The 24,590-nt window shown below is 62.0% G+C and overlaps 1 protein-coding gene across 4 annotated transcripts in view; it reads left to right on the forward strand.

Annotated features, from left to right (window-relative positions):
* Positions 1–24,590, forward strand: part of ADAMTSL4 (ADAMTS like 4) — a 59,959-nt gene that overhangs the window by 29,814 nt on the left and 5,555 nt on the right. For all 4 annotated transcript variants that reach the window (XM_073322868.2, XM_073322869.2, XM_073322865.2 and 1 more), the window contains 11 exons: positions 617–1,943; positions 3,634–3,736; positions 15,236–15,372; positions 16,779–16,983; positions 19,286–19,464; positions 19,783–19,888; positions 20,311–20,553; positions 21,295–21,424; positions 22,529–22,733; positions 23,119–23,292; positions 24,128–24,301. In XM_073322868.2, the coding sequence (XP_073178969.1) occupies positions 617–1,943; positions 3,634–3,736; positions 15,236–15,372; positions 16,779–16,983; positions 19,286–19,464; positions 19,783–19,888; positions 20,311–20,553; positions 21,295–21,424; positions 22,529–22,733; positions 23,119–23,292; positions 24,128–24,301 (2,983 nt within the window). The remainder of the gene's footprint in view (positions 1–616; positions 1,944–3,633; positions 3,737–15,235; positions 15,373–16,778; positions 16,984–19,285; positions 19,465–19,782; positions 19,889–20,310; positions 20,554–21,294; positions 21,425–22,528; positions 22,734–23,118; positions 23,293–24,127; positions 24,302–24,590) is intronic.

Below are 24,590 nucleotides of genomic sequence, written 5' to 3' on the forward strand. Positions count from 1 at the left end.
TTGGGTCAGGTGCCCTTTGTCCGCCAGTCACTGACTGGAGGGCGGGGGTCCCGGCACTGTTCCTACTGCCCTGGCCTCTGCTCTGAAGCCCCCCTCCCAGCGGGGAGGCTCGGATCCTAACTCCCATAGGCACCAAAATACCTTGGATCTGGGCATGGAGACCATGGTGGGGGTGCAGATCCCGTCTCTGTCCTCGCCCTGGGAAATGGAAATTCAGGGCCTGGGTCCCCAGGGCCGCCCACCTGCCACGGTCCCCAGGGCTAAATCCACTCAGAGACTGAAAAGGAGTCAGCTGATCCTCACTATCATATGTCAGGCCTTATCTGGAATGCCCCGGTGGCAACAGCAGGGAGAGAGCTCAGATCCTCCCACTCCAGAAGCCTAGTCCCACCCCCACTAAACTGTGGGAGAATCCCCTTGAGCTGTGTGCAGTACAGGGCACGTGACACAAGGCGTACCATTCTGAAGCCAGTAGGCACACACGTTAGCCAGCTCCCTCCTTGCCCACTGTCCTGGGTGGGATGCCCATTCTAGGGGCAAGAAGACAGATGGGTCCCTGGCTCCCCCTTTGCTCTGTTTATGCAGGGCCTGTAACAATACTTCCCCCCCATTGCAGGTCTCGAATTCGAGAGTCCATCAAACCGGGTAAATATGGCTACGGGAAGGTGCCCTTTGCGCTGCCCCTGCACAAGGAGGTGGCGGAGGGGGGCACGCCACGGTTCAAGAGACACCGAGGGCCCCCGAGCGACCAGCCACCGCTGCCCACCAAGACTCCCAAGCGCAAGGCCAAGGAAGCCCCCCGCCGGGAGAAGGAGCCGCCGGCCAAGGGCGAGCACCATCCGCACCACAAGCAGAGGAAGTCCGTGCCGGCGGAGGACTCTGTGCAGCCCCGGCTCCAGGCTGGAGAGCTGGCAGAGAACAGCTCCGAGCTGGCAGGGCATAGGGCGAGGCCCAGAGGTGGGGGAGACGGGCCCGCTCCACACCGCCAGCCCCACACGGCCGAGCAGGGCAGCGCTGGGCCACTGAAGGCCGAGGCCACAGCGAAGTCCCACGCAGGCCCCTCGGCGGAAGAGGCGAGTCCTGGAGAGAATTGGGAGCCGGCAGCAGCGCCCCCAGAGCCACGAGGGGCCCGGCATCGCACCGCGGAGGGCACTCCCCAGCCAGGCCCGTCTCCCACGGAGCAGGTTGGCTGGGCTCCGTCGGCCACCGTAGGGCCTGGCGGGGGAGAGCCAACGGCTCCGGAGGAGACAGGTTCACGGGAGTGGCGCCCGAGGGCGGGTGTGCAGGCACCCACCGAGCGAGGAGGAGGAGATGGGCTCGGGGGCGCCACAAGGGGCACCCAGCAGTCTTCCCGCCCTGGGACACCCGTGGGAGAGAGGGCCCCAAGCAGCGGCCGCGCCCCTCGGCCACGGGGGGAGCTGCGCCTCACGCACAAGGTGCTGAAGAACCACAGCTCCACCGTGGAGGCTCAGCTGGAGCCCAAGGGACACGGGGCAGGGGGTGGCCACAAGGAGACACCAGAACTTGGCCACCCCCATCCCCGCTCCCACCATCGGGCCGCAGGAGCACCAAAACCCTGGCCTGAGGCCACCCACCTGGCCCGGCCAGAGGGAGCAGGCCCTGCTGACCCTGCCGCACCCTCCCATCTCCGCCAGCCGGCCAGGCCCCGTGTTCAGAGACAGAACGAGTACCGCCCAGGCGGCTACAGCACCCGGGCCTCCCAGAGCCTCTTCGTGGAACAGCCCTCGCCTCACCGGCTGGCAGAACCGGACATCTGGCTGCTCCACCGTGGCAACCCCGTCCAGTTCCAGGCCAGGGGGCAAAGGCCCAGGCTGGGCCTGCACCCAGGCCGCGAGGTGCCCCAGTGGAATCTCTACGACCCCGGCACAGAGACCTTCCACTGCGAGGGGGAGAGCAAGCAGTTCAAAGCCTGCAGGCAGGAGGTAAGGGCCTCTGCTTTCCCTACAGGGGCGCTGGATGCCTCCCCCTGGTGGGACTAGAACTTAGAGCCCCATGCTTCAAACCCCCTACAGGAGAATCTCCATTCTCCATGAGCAGTATAGGGCATAAGACACACAGGTGATCAGCTCTGCTTCCCTCCAGGAGAGGGCAGTGCTGGGTACACATGCCCACCCATTTTATTACAGTATTAGCCACCCCATCTTACAGGCGAGAGGGGCAGCAACTTGCCCAAGGTCACCCAGCCCATCCCAGGAAAAGAACCCAGGAGTCCTGACTCCCTCCTCCTCCACTTTAGCCAGCGGGACCAAACTATCTTGTGGGGCCTGCGTCCATTTAACAGTAAAAGGCTTCGAGTCCATCTAGGGAAGCAGCCGCCAGCGAAGCGGAGAGCGTCTGAGCTGGGAAGGCAGACAACGAGCGATTTGGTTGCTAATGGGGTTTTTTGTGCCAATTTATCCTTTTTTTTTTGGTTTAATAAACAGTGAAAAAATACACAAATGTCAGGCCCAGCCAGTTCCAGGCGAGCCCCGCTGCCGTGCTCCGAGAGCACAGGGCTTATAAATCACCCATCCCGCTCGTTTATACAACCCGGGCCAAACCTCCCCCATTGGCTGGCGGGAACTTGCTCCTCTAAATAGCTGTGAGGGCTGGAGGTGCAGGACGGGGCCCAGGGCATGCTGGGTGAGTTACAGGGGCTGTTCGGAAGAAGTTATTTAGGGGCCCCATTGTCTGGTGACTTGAGGTCATGTGGTTAAGGGGAGGGAGCCAGGACACCTGGGTTCACTCTGTGAGGGGAGTGCGTTCCACTGGTTAGAGCAGGGAAGGGGGCTGAGCGGGGAATGTGGTTTGATGGTTAGAGCAGGTGACAGGGAGGCATAAGTCCTGGGTTCTGTTTCGCTGGTTCTCTCTGTGGCCCCGGGCTAGTTGCATCCCTTCTCTTTGCCTCAGTTTCCCCCCGTATAATGGGACAGCCCTCTCCTGCCTCACTGAGTGCAACTCCAGGAACATTTTTAAAGCACCTGGAGATCTTCACAGGGAAGGTGCCCAAACAAGGCAAGCACTCCATGGCAATGGCTCCCCCTTTCTGGCAAAGAACGTGCATTCACGGCCCATAGCATCTTTCCCCACAGCTGGGACCTTGAGGGCTTTGCGGACACAAGGGATTGATCCCTTCCATTGAGAGATGGTGGGATGGGGGGTGGCTAAGCAGTGTAAGGAAGAAAAAGGATGGGCAAAGAGTGGAAGGAATGGGGTAGGAGAAGAGGGGAGGACGGATGCTGGGGAGGAGAAAGAAAGGATGATGAGCATCACATGAGCAATCCCTGGTGAACAGCTGCCATGTCCCACCCCAGAGGTGGCTGCATTTTGCCACTGAGTAAGCAACCTCTGTTACAGCATTGCTATGTGGCCCTTGACCAAGTGCTGCCCCCCCCCACTCCAGAGGAGGCTGCATTTCGGCAGTGCACAAGTGATCTCTGTGCCGCGTTGCTGTGTGGCTGGTAAAGACCTGCCATGCCCCACCCCAGAGGCAACTGCATTTCAGAGCCCAGGGTATTTGTATCTCATGTTGGTGGCGGGCACTGATATAGCAACACGCGCCACCATGTGGAGACCTGCTTGGTGTCTCCTAGCGCCAGATTCAGCTGCATCCCAGCTTCCTTTCCCTTCCAGCCGTGCCCAGCTGACCAGCCCGACGCCCGAGCCGTGCAGTGTGCTGCCTTCAACACCCAGGAGTTCATGGGCCGCCTCTACCAGTGGGAGCCCTTCACAGACGGTAGGGGACTGGGAGCCGGGACTGGCATTCGGTTACGGGGCAGGGGGAAGTCCAGTGGACCCTCGTGCGATACCATCTCATTGCTCTGCCATGGCTTGGCGTTCCCAGGGGGTGCCTACGTCTTTGGTGGGCTGGCTAGGGGCCCCCTCTGGGCCCGCTGCCTCTCCACGGCTCTGCCGGTGCCCCTCAGTCCTGACCCGCAGCCCCCCTGCTATCCCAGCCCTCCCCCCTCACTCAGATCTGCCCGTGCCCCTCAATCCTGACCCGCAGCCCCCTTTGCGGGTGGAGTCTGGGGCTCCCCACTTGCACAGCTTTGCAGGTGCCCCTCAGTCCTGCCCGGCCACCCCGCCCTCCCGTTCCAGCCCAGGGGCTGGTGCACGGCGGCCTCGTGCCATGGCCAAAGTAGGAAAGCACCGGGCTCCTTTCGCACAGCCTGAGACCAGGCTGTGGACCAGCCCCCCACTCCTGCGTTTAACCCCTCAGTGCTCCCAGCTGGGATGGGCAGCTTTGCTCTCCGATGGCTGTGTCCCTGAGACCCCGGCCTGCAGCTGGGATTGGCCTTCGCTGCTTTCCGCTCCCTCCAGGGCCCTGTGCTCAGCTTCATCCTGGACTGGTTTTATCTCGGGGGCTGTTGGCTGCGGCCCCTCTCGCTCTCTGGGTCCTTTCCCCTTTCTTTGCTCCCGCGCAGGCGCAGGCAACTGCTCCCACCCCGCCTCGTTCCTGGTGGCCGGGTTTGGTCTCTGCACCTGGGGGACATGTTCTCCACGGCCAAGGGGCTGTCGGGCCTGTGTACACACACGGTGACGGATGGGCCCCAGCTGGGCCAGGGCGCGTCTATCCTGTCGGCTCCAGGGTGACCCATGCTGACGGGTGTGAACCAGAGATGTGTCCACATCTCCCAGCCAAGGGAGTGGGTCACGGCGCTGTCTGGTGGCGCTCAGCTGAACCCAGCAAACTCATTTCACTGGTGATGGAAGCACACTGCCCTGCTCCCTTGGCCGAGCAGGGTGTGTGCCGGGTGTCCTTGAGAAGCCTTTCCCACAGCCTGGGTTGCTCTCTGATGAGCCGGTTAGTTCTCAGTGCTCTGGAGCGTAACCCGGGCCTGGGGTTTGGGCAGGGGGCAGTTTCGTGGGTGTCCTGTTGAGCACAGCAGCAGTTCGGGGGCTGGCGTGTGCAGAAGCGTGATTGGGTGTACCTGTGTGCGGCATGTGGGGCGAGGATGGTGCCTGGATGGATCTCCCCGTATGCTTTGTGCGTGTGTCTCTGGCTGTGTCCATGGGCTCCTCCCTGCATGTACCGCATGGATCTGCGTGTGTGTTTCATGCAAGCATGGACTGCGTGTGCCTTGCTGGCTGTGAGCATGTCTGCAGGGAAAGGGCCTTTTGTCTCTTAAATCACCGCATCCAGGGCACTTTGGAAGCCAATTAGCTGGAAAACTTCTCTCCAGGGAGGCTGTTGTACTAAGGAAGGGGGTGGAGGGTTCCTCATGGTGGGGGCTGGGGTCCCAGCAGGGCGCTGGGACATTCCCATTTCCTGCCTCGGCCCCTGACTCTCTTGCTCTGAGTTTGCTCACTTCCTTTCGCTGTGTCCTCAGCAGGAGTGCGGGAGAGGGGGCACGGACTGGAGGGGGTGAGGGGTTGCAGGGGGTGGGGGGGCACAGGCGGGTGGGAGGGCAGGACCTTGACACCTCTCAGGTCTCGGGGGCAGCTGCAGCAGGGCTGGATGGGAATTAAATAATAATCCGTAAGAGCACAGTGTCAAACTTTGGAAAACAATTTGCTTTGAGTTGGAGACAGTTCTGATCCAGAGAGGGTCCGGGGGGCGGTTCTAATCTGGGGGGACCAGGCACCAGTTCTGATCTAGGGGAAGCCAAGGGCTGGTCCCAATCCAGGTGTTGTGTTTCAGGGAGCAGTTCCGATCCAGAGGGAACCAGGGGCTGCATCTGATCCAGATGGGCAGGGCTAGTTCCAATCGGGGGAGGCGACGGGCTTGATTCCAATGCCGATCTGAGGAATCTGATCTCGGTTCTGAGCCAGGGCATCGCAGCCAGTTCTGACCCAGGGCACTGGGGTCACTTCTAATCTCATTCAAACTGGTTCGTCCGGTCGCTGCTGGGAACCCTGGGGGATCTTCTGTGAAATTAGTCACCACTTCTGGGTGCAGGCAGCAGCTGCAACCCCAGCCACTGGCTCCCTTTCTGAAATGCCAACCCCTGGGCCCCACGCCCCTCGCAGAACCAGAGATGGAACTCAGGAGTCCTGACACCCAGCTTCTCCCACTCACAGCACTAGCTGATTTGGGGGTGAGGAGTGCCCAGGAAACCCCCTGAGAGGAGCCCCTCTGTGCCCCACAGTCCTCGGAGGCCAAGACCCAGGCTGGAATATTTCAGCACGAAGTGAATTGGATGGAGAAAAGTCGAAGCTGGCGGGGGGTGGGGTGGAGGTTGGAGTCAGCCCCCCATCTCTGTGCTGCGGTGCCCACTCCATCCTCCCTTCCCGCCCCTGCTGTCTGTGCCAGGCCCCCTCCTCCCCCGTGTCCATGGCACGAGGGCTGGCAGGTGTTTTTTGCCGAGTTCAGCAGATCCAGCCTTTTCGGCCGTAATCCCCTTTCTCATGGCCGATGGCCTGTGCAGTAATCACCGAATGGCATCAGCCCCACGCCCAGTCTGTTATTCTATGCCCTGCCGGGGCTCTCTGCCCAGCTCAGTCATTAGGCAGGGCAGGGGCAGCAGGAATCCAGAACCCACTCTGGGTGCCAGCGGGTGCCCCCATGCCTTGGGCCCGCTGGCTGGCTGCCTTCCCCGACTCTCTTCTTCTTCGTTCTTTTCTTTCATCTTCTCTTTTATGTCTCTGTCATTCTTTCTCTCCTTCCTTTCCTGCATTGTCTCTTCCTCCGCTCTCGTCTCTCTCCTCCATTCACGTTTCTTTCTTTCTTTCTTTCCACTCCCCCCACCCCCAGCTGGCACCTTCCATCCCTGCAGGACCCCTTTGCAAACAATCCCCTGCCAGAGCCGCCTTGCCCACGCTGCTGTGCTCTCCCTTCCCTGCCCTCCCCCCACCCCAGCCATGTCCCCGGAATGGCCCAGGTCTAATGATGTGCGTAGCAAATTGATTAAGCGCTGGAAGATTTATAACCAGCTGACGCTACACTGTTCATTGTGCACCGGGTGCAGCAGAACCAAGGACTGTGCACATCTGAGCCGCCAGCCTCTCTGCCTTCCCTGGGGAGAGCCCATCTCACGTCTCCATCCTGCAGCCGTGGGGTTGCCCCTCTCCCCATGCCCTGCCCACCGTGGGTCTAGCACTGGGGTGGGGGTTGTTAGCCATCAGGCTGCTGCGAAGGGGGTCTTTATCAGATTCCTTTCTAAACCCAGCCGAGCAGCTGGCAGTAGCATCTCTGTTAATGACTCTTCATCCCTCTCCGGCCCCGCAAGGATTTCAAAGTGCTTTACACAATGAATCAAACTCCCTGGGAGGCAGGGATCAACCATGTTACAGGTGGGGAAACTGAGGCACAGAGCAGGGGGATGCGATTGGCCCAGTATCACACAGCCCGTCAGTGGCAGAGATAGGACTAGAACCCAGGAGTCCTGGTGCCCAGTCCCCAGCTCTAACCACAGGGCCACACTCCCCTCCAAAAAGCCAGAAATAGAACCCAGGAGTCCGGACATCCAACCCTCCCTGTCTGTATCCCGGGGCTCTGGCATGGGGTGTGCTGCTCACGAGTGGGGGTGCCAGTTCCAGGGCAAATGGATCTCTGAGCTTGCCCCAGAGCCAGGTAGCAGGGCCCCCTCCCGCTTAGCTGAGCCCCTGAGCCAGGGTGTGGGGGACTGCAGGGTAGCTAACAACGTCCTGAGCATTCATTAAATAGTGTTATCAGCAGGTGCCGGCCATTTCCCTGCGCTCGGTGCCGCAGGCCGCCTAAGCAGCTTTAGCCAGTTAATACAAGGACACGACTTATTAACGGCTCTGCACGGCCAGGGCTGGACCAACCTGGAGTCCATGATTAGCTCAGCGCAGCTGGGGCCTTTCCGAGGACGGGCTTTTGCTAATCCAGTTCCACGGCAGCATCAAAGGCAGCCACCCCCACCCGGCGCCTCTGGGGGATAATTTCCAAAGTGAATTTGCTGGTGCCACTACAGTTTGGATCCAGCGCTGCCTTATCCCCAACTCCCAGTGATGGGCCCATGGGGCGAGAGGCTCATCCCTGTGGATTGGGGCCCAGATCTCCAAATGAGTCAGGGCCCCAGATCTGCTGGTGCATCCCCATGGGTCAGGGGTCAGGATCTCACAGTGTGTCCCAGTGGGGCAGGGGCCTGGACCTCCAAGCATGTCTCAGTGAGGCAGAAGCCTGGATCTCTTGGCATGGCCCAGTGCGGCAGGGGCCTGGATCTCCTGGCGTGGCTCAGTGCGGCAGGGCCCTGAATCTTTTGGGGTGTCCCAATGGGGCAGGAGCCCGGATCTCCTGGGGTGTCCCAGTGGGGCAGGGGCCTGGATATCCCAGCATGTCCCAGTGGGGCAGGGACCCAGATCTCCCTCAGCTGACCAACTGCTCCAACCCTCTGTGCTCTGCTCAATGTGGGCCCCCCCATCTTGCATTGTAAAGCTGGCCCTGTAGGTTCAGAGCCATGCACTTTGATTTGGGGGCTGGGGGAATTGTTCTGTCTCTCAGCTCCTTCCAGGGGCTAAAGCTAGCCAGAGCCCATCCAGATGTGCAAGGTCCTTCCCCTTCCCATCCAGATGTGCAGGGTCATGCCCCGCACACGCACTCCCCACGCATCTACCTTTCTACCGTCCATGCCCAGCCAGCCCTCGGCTGCCGAGCCCAGCCGGGGGGTGAGGACGTGAGGGATGAATAGCGTTTCTGTTCAAACACTGTGTTCTTTCCAGTTGGCCGGGGGTAGAGCCGTGGCCTCCAGCCGCTGAGACAGCACGTTGGGAAAATAAACCCTGGCTGGGTTATTATTATTACTAAAGGGTCCCACTCCGGCTGTGCCCACCCCTCCCCTGAGCTGGCACCAGAGGGCACCAGCATCTCTAATCACTCGCTCTGCTGTGGAAGGGGTGGCACCCAGGTCTTGCAGCGCGATCCAGGGCAGAATTGGGGCCTCCCGCCTGTCCCTCAAGTTGATGCCTTGTGTCCAGCTGCTGGGACGCACCCTGGCTTCTGGCCAGCGTTAAACCAGCCCTGATACCCACAGCACACCAGGGAGAGGGGAGGTGCCAGGTTGGAGGGCAAGGCAGGGTCACCCAATGGGGACTAGGACAGAGCAACTCTGGGCTCAACCTCGCGTCCACAGCACCCCTCCCTTCCCCCTGAACTCTAGGGGAGGTCAGATCTCAGTGGGCTCAGGTCCATCTGGATTGGGGTCAGAACTTGGTGGATTCAGTCCATCAGCATCAGAACTTGATGGGTTTGGGTCTACCTGGATCTGGATCAGAACTTTGTGGGTTCAGATCCATCTGGGTCAGTACTTGATGGGTTTGGGTCTGTCTGGGTCAGTACTTGGTAGATGTGGGTCCATCTGGATCGGGGTCAGAACTCGGTGATTCTGATTTGTCCCATCTAGTTTGAAATATCCCACCTGATGAGGTTTCCACCCCCGCCTGGCGACGATTCTGCTGTCTCATTAGACCCCCATCGATACCAAACACCCCCTGCTGACCCTCCCGAAGGCTGTCTCCTGCCCCAGCCCCTCTCGCTCTCACCCCTTGGACCAGCCTCAAAAATCAATCTTCCCTTAACGTGGTGGCAACCACCCTTTGCCCCTGCCAGCGGGGTTTGAGCCCTGGACCGCTGCCCCTTGAGCTAAAGGAGTAACTGTCAGTTAGCAGCAGTTGTAGGATGTTATCCTTGGTGAGGGCTCTCCTGTCCCCCTCAGCCCCCAGTGCTGCGCTCAGACCACACCCTTCTTGAGTGTTATTCACCCCCATGCTCCAAGACGCTGAGTGCCCAGCAGCTTGAGGGGCGGGAGGGTCAGGCAGATAGCTCAGGAGGAGACAGGTTGAAAAAGAGGCTGTCAATCTCTTTGTTTTACTGCAGGGCTGGGGGGAGTTGCGAAGCGTGCAGCACAGGAATAGGGCAGCATCCCTTTAAACAGTTTGTGAACCCTCTAACAGCGCTCACCATGCTCTGGACTGTAGAAGATGCCACCCGCCTGCTGCTCCGGCCGTGTCTAAAACAAAACACGGTGAGCACCAGTAGAGGGCCTACACAGTATTAAAGGGGATACCAGCTTATTCCTCTGTACCACAAAAGGCTTTCGGGGGCGGGACTTCGCAGCCGGAGGGGAGGCCGGCTACAGAAAAGGCTGCAACCCACTAGCCTAATGCAAAACCCTGACTGGAAACAAACATTTGCCCCAGTCCGTACGTATCCAGCTCCCACCTCCGCTGTCCCACGCGCCTCCCGTCAGCGCCCACGCTCCATTTACAACCGGAGCGGCCTGGACTCTTACCGCAGCTCCACAGCCGGATTCAATCACCCAGACTGGCGTGGGGCGGGAGCGAGGCCGGGGGTGGGGGAGCTCAGGGGGCCCTGCAGACGTTTGCTTCGAAGTATGCGGTGATCTGTCAGGCTGGGGAGCTGTGCCAGGAACTTCCTAGCCTAACGAGCCCTGTCCCGCAGAGGGGCAGGGGCTGGGAGATCAGGTGCCGATGACCTTTGCTGGGGGGGGTGGGATGGGGTTGCAAGAAACGACTCGGGCTATGGGCAGGAGCCCTTGCGCTCGACCTGGAACCGCCTCGAGACCGATCCTGGGGGAGGCAGAGAACGTGACACTCAGTGATTCTCAACCTTTCCAGATGACTGTACCCCTTTCCAGAGTCTGATTTGTCTTGCGTACCCCAGGTTTCACCTCACTTAAAAACTCCGTGCTTACAAAATCAGACCGAAAAATACAAAAGTGTCACGGATTACGGGAAAATTGCTTTCTCATTTTTCCCATATAATTCTAAAATAAATTAATTGGAATATAAATATTACACTTACATTTCAGTGTGAGCCTTGTTCACTTGCGAGACTTGTCTGAAGCCAGAGCCCGCGGCAGCGGGGCTGAAGCCTGTAACTCAGCTTCATGGGGGTCTCCTGTGGCCTGGGGCCCTGGGTCAATTGCCCTGCTTGCCACTCCCAGTGGTGGCCCTGCATTTGCGAGCCCCCAGGTTGAGAAACACTGATCTAGATGAGTTGACTACCTCCTGGAAGTCCTCTGCGTGCCCCCAGGGGTACATGTGCCCCTGATTGAGAACCACTGACCTAAGAGCCGAGGGCTAAGTCTCTTTACTGCCCTGTTTGCCCAGGGTTGTGAAGATCACGGGTGGGCCGTAGTGGATGGCTGGGGCTGCGCCGTGAGACTGAATGGGGGTGGGGGAGGAGGCGGTGCAGCCTGGCACCTGCTTTTGGGGGTCACTTCAGGCCTGAGGTAGTGGATGGCTGGGGCTGCGCCGTGAGACTGAATGGGGGTGGGAGAGGAGGCGGTGCAGCCTGGCACCTGCTTTTGGGGGTCACTTCAGGCCTGAGGTCATTTTCCCAAGAAACTTTTTTTAGAAGGCATTTAGGAGCCTGGCTCCTGCAGTGGGAGGAGACCGATGCAAGGAGTTCGTTTACTCTGCAGCTGGGGGTGTGACTGACACCTGTGGAGAGGCCCAGGGACCACGTGCTGCAGCCATGCACCCCAGCTGCCGGGGAGACGTACCCCAAGTGTCACTGCAAGCCAGCGGGGACGGGGGGGCTCTGGCTTCAGACGCCTCCGTGCAAATGAACAGCCCTGCAAAGGTGCAACCGCTGCCAGGTAAACCGCCCATTTGGCTCCCAATGTGAAAGGGCGGGGCTTTGATTATGTTGGGGGGTTGGTGACTCAGTGAGCTTGGTTACCCAGAAACCACCCGGCCGTTCTGCCCTGTGATCTGCCTCTGCGATCTGCGGGGTGGGGAGGGAAGCAGCGGGCCTGAGATTCTGGCCAAGACTCAGAGGCCTGGGGAAGAAAAGAGCCCAGACGGATGGGACCTTTACGTTGGAAACGGGAGAGCAGAAAGTCATCCCAAGTGATTAATGACCTGTGAAGAATGATAGTGGTGGAAAAAGATGGGCGGCCAGCCAGGCTGGGCTGGAGTCTTCTCCTGCATTTGTTCCCCATCCCTCCATCTTCCATTTTCGCTCTCTCTTCCCACTGCTTTGTTCATCCCTGTTTTCTCCTTCTCTCTCTGGTCCCCCCTCCATTTTCCCTCTCAGATGCCTGGAGAGCCCCATAATCAGCCCTTTCCCCACTCTCTGCAGAATGGGCCCAGAAGATGCTGGGGAGAGCGGCTGCTGGGGTCAGACCCTGAGGCCGGCTGAGAGCAGAGCACACGGTGTGTGTATGGAGGGTTATTCTGGTGAACCCAGAAACTCCCAGTTTCCAGCCTCTTGGACTGATGCTGTGTTGGTATAATCCCCTCTCTATCAGTGTAACTCCACTCACAGTGGGGAGTGGGGCACTGCTTTAACTATGCAGCTACAGGATAGTATAGCCCTCAAAACCAGTAAGGTGCCACAAGTCCTCCTTTTCTTTTTGCGAATACAGACTAACACAGCTGTTACTCTGAAACCTGTGGTGTGCGATGCTCTTACATTGATTTAAACCTGGCCCAGCTCCTGCTGGGGAAATGTACAGATGCAAGTTAAACTGGGAGAAACAGTTTGACATAGAGACGAGCGTCCGCACCCAAAAGCTGAACTAAAAGCCATTTAACTGGTGCAGCTTCTGGCAGATCTTAAATTGACGGGGCGACGACTCTCTGTAACTGCAGCCGCAACACAGGGCCGGACCCACTTTAACCCCGCTGGTCTCAGAGGGCTGTGGGTAGGGGTTAGTCCCGTGGCTTAATGCACGGCTGGACTGTCCGAAGAACCTGCCTAGACCAGAGGACAAAAACTTTGCCTAGATAAGCCCTTCGTTTCCTTTGTAGCTTTCTTTGAAGGGCTTTAGCAAATGCATTTGGAAAGTCAAAAGGGCTCCTCTGCCCTTTCTCTTATCCACTGTGGTGCACAAAGGACATGGGTCTTTGCCAGCCCACCCACGTCAGGGCGAGACGTGGCTCGTCTGAGCAAACAGCAATTTGCGCCCCGCTTGGCCCTGGTGTAACTGATTTCCCAAGGTGTCTGGCCCACAGAGAAGCAGCCCCAAACCTCTGCAGGATTTAGAGCCAGGTGGTTTTCCTTTCCAGGAGCTGGGCTCGCTATTTACTGGCTGCTACTGTTGTAGTACCAGAGCGTCTCCCAATCTGTAATGGTTTTATCTTCACACACACACACACATCCCCCCCGCTTGTGGGCAAGGCTAATTAATGGGAGTGAGGCATCCAACGACCTTGGAGAAGCTGGGCCTATGTCATGTGCCCAAGGGGACACAGGACGCTGGGGAAAGAGCAGGGAAACAACCCTAGCTCTTCTAAGTTTGAGGCTACCGCACTGACCACTGGGCCATCCTTCCTCCTCTCCCTGCGCCCCAGTGACAAAGCCGGGCTGGGCCCTGGCTGCCATCCAGCCCCCCGGCAGAGCTGTCACCGTCCAGGAGACGCACTGTGCGGCCTTTAGCCAGGAGCTCAGCCACCACGTTCTCGTGTTCCCGGGGCAATGCCCTCCGGTCCTGGCTACGCATCATCCCACGGGGCTAGTGATGATGCAGGGAAAAGCTTGGCAAGAACCGAAAGCTGGACGTTCAAGCCAGACCCATCCCAAGTAGACCATGATTGGCCCGCGACCCTGGGGTAAAGCCGGAGTAAACAGGAGGCAACGGGGTGAAAGCAGCTTCCCCCGCCCAGCCCCTCCCCCTCTGTATTATTTCTGCTCCCGGCCAATATTTGGATTTCTGCTGGACGCGGTGGGAGTGGGGACGCGAGGGGAGGGGCTCGCACAAAAAGCCCTTTGTTCCCTGCCCCACTGTCAGCCCCAAGGCTTTGCCAGCCAGGGCTGCCAGGGGAGATGGGGCAGCGAAAGGCCAATTGCCGCACGTCCCAGGGGGCAGGGGGGAGGGAGCCATGTGGATGGCCGGGGGGGGCGGGAGGCGGGGGGACCTTTGGTGATAAATCACCCCCGGAGCCAGCAGCTCTTAGTAAAATAAACTGTGGAAAATGTTAAAAAGCCTTGGCTGCTCCCCCACCCCACCCTGTCCTGAAGCGAGGTGGGGGCCGGCAGAGGGGGGTTAACCCTTTGCGGGGTAGCATGCAGCCTGCAGGGTGGGGAGCTTGGGCAGGACTAGACAAGGTGGGCATTCGATTCCCCCCCCCCACAACCCTGTTTCATTAACGAGCCCTGAGAGGGTTTGGACATTCAGCAGTGACGCCAAAATGCCCCGGGCCGGGCCCCCGGGCCCCAGTACTCAGAGCCAGGCTGGGCTAGCGGGTGGCTAGGAGATCTTGGAAACAAACCGGGGTTAGGGGGCAGGAGCCCAATAGAGGGCGCTCTCCCCTCTGAGTCAGTGCCCCGCTAGGGGGCCCTGTGCTGGGGGGGGCGCTGAGGGGGCTCAGTAGGTGGCGCTCTCTCCTCTGAGTCAGTGCGGGGGGGGGGGGGGGGGGGCAGATGAGCCCCCAAACCCCGGTCTATCATTAAAGATCCCCCAGCAATCTCCCCAAGGTTGCCGCCTTCTGCAAGCCGAATTCCCCAGCAGTCCCCCCGGACGCGATATTTTCTTTCCTGTCCCATCCCGAAGAGCGAGCGCCCTGTTTGCCCTGTCTGTGCCCGCCGGGCACGCGCCTGCAGCCCTCCGTGGGCTCCTCCGAGCTCCAGGCAGCACACGCTGCCAACGATAACGTGTCTTTGGTTTCTCTGCGAGCCCCCGGGCGGCTCCCAGTGCGGCCCCTGGATCCCAGAGCGACCCCCGCTGGGTCCCCAGCCTGGTGTCTCTCTGGCCCCTTGCCTGGTCCATGCCCTGGGGTCAGTCCCAGCTGAGCGGCTGCTTTTCAGGAGGGCAGCTCGCCCGTGCCCAGAGCTGGGGTTGGGGTGCACGGCCCACCCGCCAGGGGCACTAGCCTGAACCTACCATCCCCTCTAGCCTCATGCTGCTTCACCAGCTTGGGGGAGGGGGGGCAATGCCCTGATCTGACCCCTCCCCCCCCGAGAAGCCCCCTTAATCCCCCTCCAGGATATAGTAAGTCCCACGAATGCTTGTCAGCCTCCCCATGTGCTGTGGGGGTCACCCAGGCCGGCCAGGGCCCACCCCTGGGGGCAGTGGGGCAGCTTCCCCACCCCACCCTTTAGCTGTGCCCTGGGTAAGCCGCATTTTAGGGCTGAGCGGGCGCTGGGTTGCCACCAGGACACCTGGGGTCTGTTTCCACGGGACAATGGCAGGGAAAGGGGGCGACGATCCAGTCTGGGAGCTCTCCAGGGCCAGGCCGGGCTCCCACTGGGGCTGCCCGGCGCACGGTTTCCCTGTTCTTGGTCGGGGCTCGAGGCGCGGCCATCGCCCGCGCGCGGGTTCTCCCTGGCAGGGCCGCCCTGAACCCCGGCTCCGTGTCGTTGCAGTGCGGGGCTCCCAGCGCTGCGAGCTGAACTGCCGCCCGGTGGGGTACCGTTTCTACGTGCGGCACACGGAGAAGGTGCAGGACGGCACGCCGTGCGAGGCCACCTCCCTCGACATCTGCGTGGCTGGAGAGTGCTTGGTAAGTGAGGCGGGGGTGGGGGCGTGTACGTGCAGGGGGGAGCTCTGTGCTCTTGGACAAACCCCCCCCCGCCCCCCCCGCCCTGGACCCACTGCTCTAGGCCCTGTCTGTGGCTGGAGTTGAAGGGAGAGGGGCTGGGGAGGGGGAACAGGGCAGACTCTGGCCGGGAATGGGGCATAGGGACGTCTCTGGGTCTGAGCAGCAGGCTGGGAGCCTGGACTCCTGGGTTCTCTTCCTGTCTCAGCCACTGACATCCTCAGTGACATTAGGAGAGTGGCACCCGTGCTCTGTGCCTCAGTTTCCCCCTTGGTGCAAAAGGAGGGAGCCATGGGGCAGCCCCCGGGGGGATATACAGAATCTGTGATCCAAGCCCCCGGGGGAAGGACGCTGTGGGGGAAGCCCAGAGCCCGGCCCCACCTAGCAGCCCTCGCCCACCAACTCAACTCCCTCTGCCCTTCCCACGCACCCCCTTCCCCTCTCTGATGGCCTGTCCCATCTCCCAGCACCCTCCCCGCCCTGCCATGTACTCCTCCCTCGTTAACCCCTTCCTCCCTGACCTTGAGCACTGATTGCATGGGTGTGGGGGTGTCATTTATACCCTGTGTTTAACCCCCAACTTTAACATCTGGCCCAGTGTGGGTCCCCCTCCCTGCCTGGCTCAGCTGGGCTCTTCAGGGGTTGGAAACCCCTGTGCCCTCCAAAACTGGACCAGCTGCTAGGCTGCCCCTAGGAGCAGCAGCACCTCTTGGCAGAGCAGGGGTGCTCCCCTGGCTGCAGTCGGGGAGCCCCCCTTGCTCTGGGGTCCCTCTGGGGAACAGGAAGGAAATGGGGGAAGCGCTGCAGAGGGGCCTGTGTTGGGGAGGGGTGCGTGGGGGATGGGGCCACTGTGGTCACATATCTCTAAGCTTATGGAGTCCGGCTGAGACCTGGGCGAGAGTTGGGGCGGCCCCCTAATTTAAAGCAGGCCCTGGTTAGTTTCTCAGGGGCTCACCCTGGTTCGTTTCTCTGGGACTCACCGCCTCTCCCCATGACAGGCTGCTCCAGGGCCTATTCGGAGAGGTGCGGGGGGGTCCCCCGGGGCTAGGGGGTCGGGCAGTGAGTGTGTCGGGTCTCGGCCCAGCTCCTAGCACGATGTGGGTTTGCTCCCGCCTCTCCAGGCCACCCTCCAGCCAGGCCAAGCTTCGCCCAGGGAGGGGAGGCCCCGGGGCTCAGTCGGAACATGGCCAGGGCACTGGGGTACTTGTGCCACACATGGGGGGGTCTGTTCTGCACAGGGATCACGGGCAGGGCAGGAGAGGCGGGGGGCTGGCAGGGATGGAGCTAGGTGGCCAGAGGGGAGGGCCCTTGCCGCGGCTCCGTCCCATCCCAGCTCACATGCCTGTTTCTCCCTGGCCTTCGCTCCGCAGAGCCCTGGCTGCGACGGGATCCTGGGGTCCAACCAGACGCTGGACAGCTGCGGTGTGTGCGGGGGCGACCACTCCACCTGCAAGCTGGTGGTGGGCAACTTCAGCGACTCCAACGTGCCCATCGGCTACCACAAAATCCTCGAGATCCCCCAGGGCGCCACCAGGATCAACGTGACCGAGATGACCCGGAGCCCCAACTACCTGGGTAAGGGCTGGGTGGGATGGGATGGGATTGGGAGGATGGGTCCCTCTTGGGACTTTGCTCGTCACACCAAGGGACTCTGCACTTGCACTGGGACTTGTGCAAGCTCGCATGCACACACGTGCGATATACACACACCCCGGACTCACACATCTTGCATGCACACACACCTTGCACGCGAGCATGCACACACGTGTCTGTGTGCCTTATATGTGCGCACCGCTGTTGCACACACATTTTGCACAAGCATGTGGCTTACATATTGCCTGCACACTTCACGCACAGGTATCACAAGCACATGGGCACCTAGCTCGCCTACCTTACACGCTCACGTGTCTCATATATGCACACCTGGCACGTACATTTTGCCTGCTCGCTCCTTGCTCATGCCCAGCCCACATGCACTGTCTGCACACCTTGCACGAGCACGCTTTGCACAGATGCATTGCACGTACGTGCCTAATACACGTGCACCTGGCATGTACCTCTCCTGCATCACCTGTACACTTTGCACATGCAGACCTCGGGCACGTGCCGCACATGCACACCTTGTGTGCACACGCCATATCCTCATGCAGGCACGCCGCACCTAGCTGTCACACACCCGGACACGTCACACCCAGCTTGCACGCACACCCAGCTGAGATGAGGGCAGGCAGCTGTCCTGCTCCAGGGTCTCGGCTGATCGCCTGCATGGTCAGGAAGGGGTTTGGTAGATTCCTTCCCATGCAGCTCTGTGCTCTAGGCAAGAGTATCCTCTGGCGCACCAGGTGTTGGCGCTGGCTAGGGGCATGAGACAGGGGCAACGAGCTGCTGCGTTGGGAGAGCCTCTCCCAGGCTTGGAGGAGTTTGGGTCCAGATTGGCACTTTGCCGCTCAGGCCATTTTCTGATGGGATCTGGGACAGCCAGTGCAATGCACCTACACTTGTGTGCAGAGAGACATGCACACACATGCACAGGTACACGGATACATGCACGTGTGTGCACCTACCCACGCACTCGTTCGCAGACGCACCCACATGCAGGCCAGGCTCACGGACACACGGGTAACCTGAAACCCATCCACTGCCACAGACCCCTCCATACGGGCACATAGACCCACACATTCACACACACACACACGTGTCCTGCACAATGACACACAGAGATGGGCACGCAGACATACACGTGTTCACTGACACACACAGTCGTACACACACCCCTGTACCCTGACACACGCTGACATGCACAGACACACGTGGACACTGACGCACACAGACATAAACACACCCACACCTGTACAATAAGACACGGAGATGTGCATACAGACATACACGTGTCCACGGCAAACACAGACATATGTACCCCCCCATTACACTGACACCCACAGACATATACACACCCATGTACACTGACACGCACACAGACATACACACGTGGACATTGACACACATAGATATACACACACACACACCCCTGTACACTGACATACACACACATACACACCCCGGTACACTAACACACACACACCTGTACACTCACACCCACACCCCAGTACACTGTCACACCCACCCCCTTGTGTGTGGTTTTTGGGAGGGGGGTGAGGGGGTGAGAGAACCTGGATTTGTGCAGGAAATGGCCCAACTTTATTATCATGCACATTGTGTAAAGAGTTGTCACTTTGGATGGGCTATCACCAGCAGGAGAGTGAATTTGTGTGGGGGGGTGGAGGGTGAGAAAACCTGGATTTGTGCTGGAAATGACCCACCTGATGATCACTTTAGATAAGCTATTACCAGCAGGACAGTGGGGTGGGAGGAGGTATTTTTTCATATTCTCTGTGTATAAATAAAGTCTGCTGCAGTTTCCACGGCATGCATCCGATGAAGTGAGCTGTAGCTCACGAAAGCTCATGCTCAAATAAATTGGTTAGTCTCTAAGGTGCCACAAGTACTCCTTTTCTTTTTACCCACCCCCTTGTTCACTGACACACACCTGCACGCAGATTTATACAGGCACACCTGTACACCGACACACAGAAACATGCGTGCAAAATCTACAAGGACATGTGCACACACACACACACACACACACACTGAGTGCACCTTTCACTAGCATGCAGGCTGCCCGGGCTCCCCGTTCTTGCCAGGTTGTGCTGTGACCCCAGCCCCACAATGCGGCAGCTCTCCCTGTGCCCCGGAGCGTGGGCTCCAGGCCCGCAGTCCATGCAGAGCACGCCGGGGTCCCAAGCGAGCACGGGGGAAGTCCTGGAGCCCCAGGCTCAGGACGCTGACGCAGCCCCTCACCCACTTCTGTGCGCTGCAGCCTTGAGGGGCCGCTCCGGCAAGTCGATCATCAACGGGAACTGGGCAGTGGATCCCCCCGGGCGCTACGAGGCGGGCGGCACCGTCTTCATCTACACCCGGCCGGGCCACGAGGAGCCCAGCGCAGGGGGAGAGTCGCTGACGGCCGAGGGGCCCACCACAGAGCCCATTGATGTGTATGTGAGTACGGAGGGGGGCCAGGGGGGCTGGAGAAGGGGGCCACTGTGTGCCGTAGAGGGGAATGGGGGAGCTGGGAGGGATTTTGGACCCTGGGACCCATGGGGAGCAGTCTAGGGGTGGGGGGGTTCCTAGGCTCTGGGGGGGGGGGGATCTTGGGGAAGGAGGCTCGCAGAGGAGCAGCCGGCTGGCTCCGAGCATGGCAGGCCATTGCTGGCTGTGGCGGGTGAGGCTCAGAGACCGGCTGGGCGGCCTGTTGAATGGTGGGTGCCTCTCACCCCTGGGCCCCCTGCTCGAGCCGCTCTCTGTCGTCTCCCCCAGATGATCTTCCAGCAGGACAACCCTGGCGTCGCCTACCGCTTCTTTCTGGCGGGGGCCAGACCCGACAACCCCGCCCACGACCCCCCCGGCCGCCGGCAGGACGTCAGTAAGGAACCTCCTATCACCCTCTGGACGCCCTTCCCCCCCGTCAGCCCTCGGGGGCCCTTCACCCTCCATCATCCCCTGGGGCCCTTCACCCCCTCTGTCACCCCTGGGGGCCTCCCCCCATCACATCCCTGGGGGCCCTTCACCTCCCATCACCCTCCAGGGGGCCCTTCACTCCCTCCCCAGGGGGCCCTCCCCCCCCCATCACCCTGCAGGAGCCCTTCTCCCCACATCATCCCACGGGGCCCCTTCAACCCCCATCACCCTCCAGGGGGGCCATTCCCATCCACCCCTTGGAGGCCTCCCCCCATCACCTCCCAGGTGGCCTTCGCCTCCCTAACACCCCCTGAGGGGCCCATCCCCCCTGGGAGGCCCTCCCCCCCATATCACCCATCGAGGGCGCCCTTCTGTTCTCCCCTCCAGGTGCCCTGACCATGTTGTCGCCGAGCGACCAGCTGGTGCCGCCCACCTCCTACAATCACCCCATGGGGACCCGGCACCGGGCGCCGGCACCGGCCAGCCAGTCGGGCAGGACCCCCGGGACACTGCAGCGTAACGTCCGCGTCCCCCCACTGCCGCCCCCACCCGCCCTGCCCCGGCCCCAGCCGCACGACGTCTATTGGAAACGGGTGGGGAGCACCGACTGCTCCGCCTCCTGTGGGAAAGGTGAGCGACCCCCGCGCCCCGTCCCCCGCACAGCCTGGCCCCTCCTCCGCCCCGTCCCCCCACGACCCACCCCAGTACCCCCATCCTCCCCACTACCTGTCCCCTCCTTCGCCTCGTCCTCCTGATTCCTGTCCCCTCCTCCGCCCCGTCCCCCCACGACCCATCCGCTCCTATGCCCCATCCCCCAAGACATGTCCCCCTGATCCCCATCCCCGCCATGACCCGTCCCCTCCTACACCCCGTCCTCACTCCCTGTCCCCCTGATCCCCATTCTGCCTCCTTCCCATTCCCCCACTGCCCTTCCCCCCACTCCTTGTCCCCTGCTCCCCAATCCCATTGCCCCATTCCTCCCTGCCTCCCTGATGCCCCCCCCCGACCCCCAGCCGGGTGCATGAGCAAACTCTGTGGCTTCCCCAACAACTCCAGCAGCCCGCAGCAGCTCACTCACCGCTGCAAATGCTGCTTTCCCTTGTGTCTATGACCCCCAGGTTATCGGGGGGCCCTCCCAGCCCCCGCTGTCCCCCCCGGCCATGTCTATGACCCCCAGGTTATTGGGGTCCCCCTCCCTGCCCATGCTGTCCCCCCGACCGTGTCTATGACCCCCAGGTTGTTGGGGTCCCCCTCCCCACCCACGCTGTCCCCTCGGCTGTGTCTATGACCCCTGTGTTATATGGGGCCTCCTTTCCTTCTCCCTTCCATGCTGACAGCCTCTCCCCCACACCCCCCGCCGTGTCTCTGCAGGGCTCTGGCAGCCCGTATTCCGGTGCAGCACGCGCCACTCCCAGGAGCAGGTGGGGGAGGAGCAATGCGCCGATGCCCCCAAACCGCCCGCGCCAGACGAAGCCTGCAACACGCAGCCCTGCCCGGCCTAGTGAGTGTCTGCGTCCCCCGGCCTGGCCAGAGCCCTCTGCGGGGAGCCAAGGACACAGGGCCCTGGGCACGGAGGGCAGGTCCGGGGCTGTAGTGAGTGCAGGTCTCCCCCAGGACTGTAGTGAGTGTGGGTCCTCCCCCCCCCCGGGGCTGTAGTGAGTGTGGGTCTCCCCCCACCGGGGCTGTAGTGAGTGCGGATCCCGCCCCCCCCCCCGGGGCTGTAGTGAGTGCGGATCCTGCCCCCCCCCCCCCCCGGGGCTGTAGTGAGTGCGGATCCCGCCCCCCCGCCGGGGCTGTAGTGAGTGCGGGTCCCGCCCCCCCCCCCCCGGGGCTGTAGTGAGTGTGGGTCTCCCCCCACCGGGGCTGTAGTGAGTGCGGATCCCGCCCCCCCCCGGGGCTGTAGTGAGTGCGGGTCCCGCCCCCCCCCCCCTGGGCTGTAGTGAGTGTGGATCCTGCCCCCCCACCGGGGCTGTAGTGAGTGCAGATCCTGCCCCCCCACCGGAGCTGTAGTGAGTGCGGATCCTGCCCCCCCCCCGGGGCTGTAGTGAGTGCGGGTCCCGCCCCCCCCGGGGCTGTAGTGAGTGCAGATCCCGCCCCCGCACTGGGGCCGTAGTGAGTGCGGGTCCTCCCCCCACCGGGGCTGTAGTGAGTGCGGATCCTGCCCCCCCACCGGGGCTGCAGTGAGTTCAGGTCGTCCCCCGTCCCCCCCCGGGGCTGCAGTGAGTGCGGGTCCTCCCCACCGGGGCTGCAGTGAGTTCAGGTCGTCCCCCGTCCCGCCCCCGGGGCTGCAGTGAGTGCGGGTCCTCCCTACCCGGGGCTGCAGTGAGTTCAGGTCGTCCCCCGTCCCCCCCCGGGGCTGCAGTCAGTTTGGGTGTGTCCCCCCCTGGGGCTGCAGTGAGTGCGGGTCCTCACCCCCGGGGCTGCAGTGAGTTCAGGTCATCCCCCGTGTCCCCCCTCGGGGCTGCAGTGAGTTTGGGTGTCCCCCCTGGGGCTGTGGTTCCCGCGGGCGCCCCATGTGCAGGCTCCCACGGCCACAGGGCAGGGCCTGGAGTCTGGAAGGCCGCGGTGCCCAGCCCGGGCTGACCCTGACTCTCTCCGGCCGCAGCTGGGACGTGGGCGAGTGGTCGGCCTGTAGCAAGTCCTGCGGGCCGGGCACCCAGCACCGCCAGGTCCTGTGCCGCCAGACCTACGCCAACCGCAGCACCATGGTGCACCCGCAGCACTGCGGCCAGCTGGACAAGCCCAGCCCCACCCAGCCCTGCCAGCTCCGCGTCTGCAGCCACTGGGAGGTGCGCACCAACTGGAGCGCGGTAAGGACGGGCCGGGGCTCGGGGCCGGGGCTAGCGCCGGGAGCTGGGCACGGAGGGGGGCGGCCCCCATGCGTCAGGGCCTGACCTCAGCCCTGGGCGGGGCTCGAATGTGGAGGGGGGATAGGGGGCGGGAGGGGCCATGGGTCTGATCTGGGGTGGGAGGGGGCACGTGGGGTAGGTGGGCCCATGGGTCTGATCTGGGGTTCCTGGGAGGCGGTGCTGTGGAGGGGGGATGCCTCGGGGGGGGTGCCATGAGGGAGGGGAGCCCCTGGGGGGCAGGACTGTGTATGTGGGGGGGGTTCCCTCCCATCCCATACAGGGAGGCGTTGTCGTGGTGACACCAGTCTCCATGGTGACACCACCTCCGGCTCCGCCCTCCCCCCAGTGCTCGGTTCTGTGCGGCCTGGGCCACCGGACCCGCCACATCCGCTGCATCAGTAACCGCGGCGACCTGCTGAGCGATGGCGAGTGCAACGGCAGCCACCGGCCCCCGGCCAACGAGGCCTGCGACATGGGGCCCTGCGTGCGCAGCTGGTTCCACAGCGACTGGAGCAGCACGGTCGGTGACCCCCCCCCGGCTCCGCCGGTGCCCCTCACTCCCGACCCACAGCCCCCTGCTAGCCCAGCCCCCCACCTCCGCCGGTGCCCCTCACTCCCGACCCACAGCCCCTGCTAGCCCAGCCCTGGGAACCCCCCCGCTCCGCCGGTGCCCCTCACTCCGACCCACAGCCCCTGCTAGCCCAGCCCTGCCCCATCCCAGCTCTGCTGATGCCCCTCAATCCCGACCCGCAGACCCCTGCTAGCCCAGGCCTGGGCCCCTGGAGCAGGGACAGCCCAGTCATGCCAGATTTTGCGGTGATCTTGCAATGCTGAAGCCCTTCCACTAGGAACAAGGTTGAGGCCCAGCAAACTCACTTCTCTTGTGACCTGAGATTCTTGGGAACCCCCCAGCCTGGCCCGGATAAGTTCAGTGGGTTCCTCAGGGGATTCCCCATAGGAGAAGCTCCCTGCCTCAGGGCTGGGGCTGCGGCATCCCTGGGGTCGGGGGCCAGGAGGGGCTACGTGCAGACCCTGGCCTGTGGCTCCCTGCCTGGAGAAGCCCAGCCATGGCTTCCCTGCGATGCTGGGCAGTGCTGCCTTCTAGCGTCCCAAGGCCCCAGGAGTGCAGCTGGGTGGATCTGCTGAAGGATGGATAATAAGCTCCATCAGCACCCCCCTGCCCCTTGCAGGGCCCAAGGAGCCATGGGGCCAGTGAGGGGTGGATCCCTGTGTAATGAACCAAGGTGCAGGGGTCTGAGCCGTCCCAGGCTAGATAGCACCAGGCCCCAGGAGTCCTACGCTGGGAGGTGCCCCCGGCCAGGTTCCCTGATGGTGTCTCTCTCCCATCGGCCCAGTGTTCGGTGGAGTGCGGGACGGGGATCCAGCGCCGCTCTGTGGTCTGTCTGTCCAGCTATGCCAACGGGCAGGTGGAGGAGACCTGCGCAGGCACCAAGCCAGCCGACATGCGGGCCTGCAACAGCGGGCCCTGCCACCGCACTGTCAAGTGGTACACGGGGCCCTGGAGCCAGGTGAGGAGGGGTGTGGGCGCCGGGCCGGGCTGGGTGGGAAAGCACCCTGCTCTTGGGGCCAGGCCTGGGGACACTTCTCTGCAGCCTCCTGGGATCATTTGCACTCAGCATGGGGTATGTGTGCTGCACACGCGTGTGCCAGGCAGAGCAATCAGTGCTGTGTGTGTGCGCTCACGGGCCCATACGTAACAGTCAGTGCTCTGTGTGTGTGTGCATATGTATTGGTGTGTATTTGTGCCCATGCATAACAATCAGTGGTGTGTGTGTGAGACACATATCCAGCATACAG

This window comes from Lepidochelys kempii, chromosome 24 (genome assembly GCF_965140285.1).
Source record: "Lepidochelys kempii isolate rLepKem1 chromosome 24, rLepKem1.hap1, whole genome shotgun sequence".
NCBI lineage: Eukaryota > Metazoa > Chordata > Testudines > Cheloniidae > Lepidochelys > Lepidochelys kempii.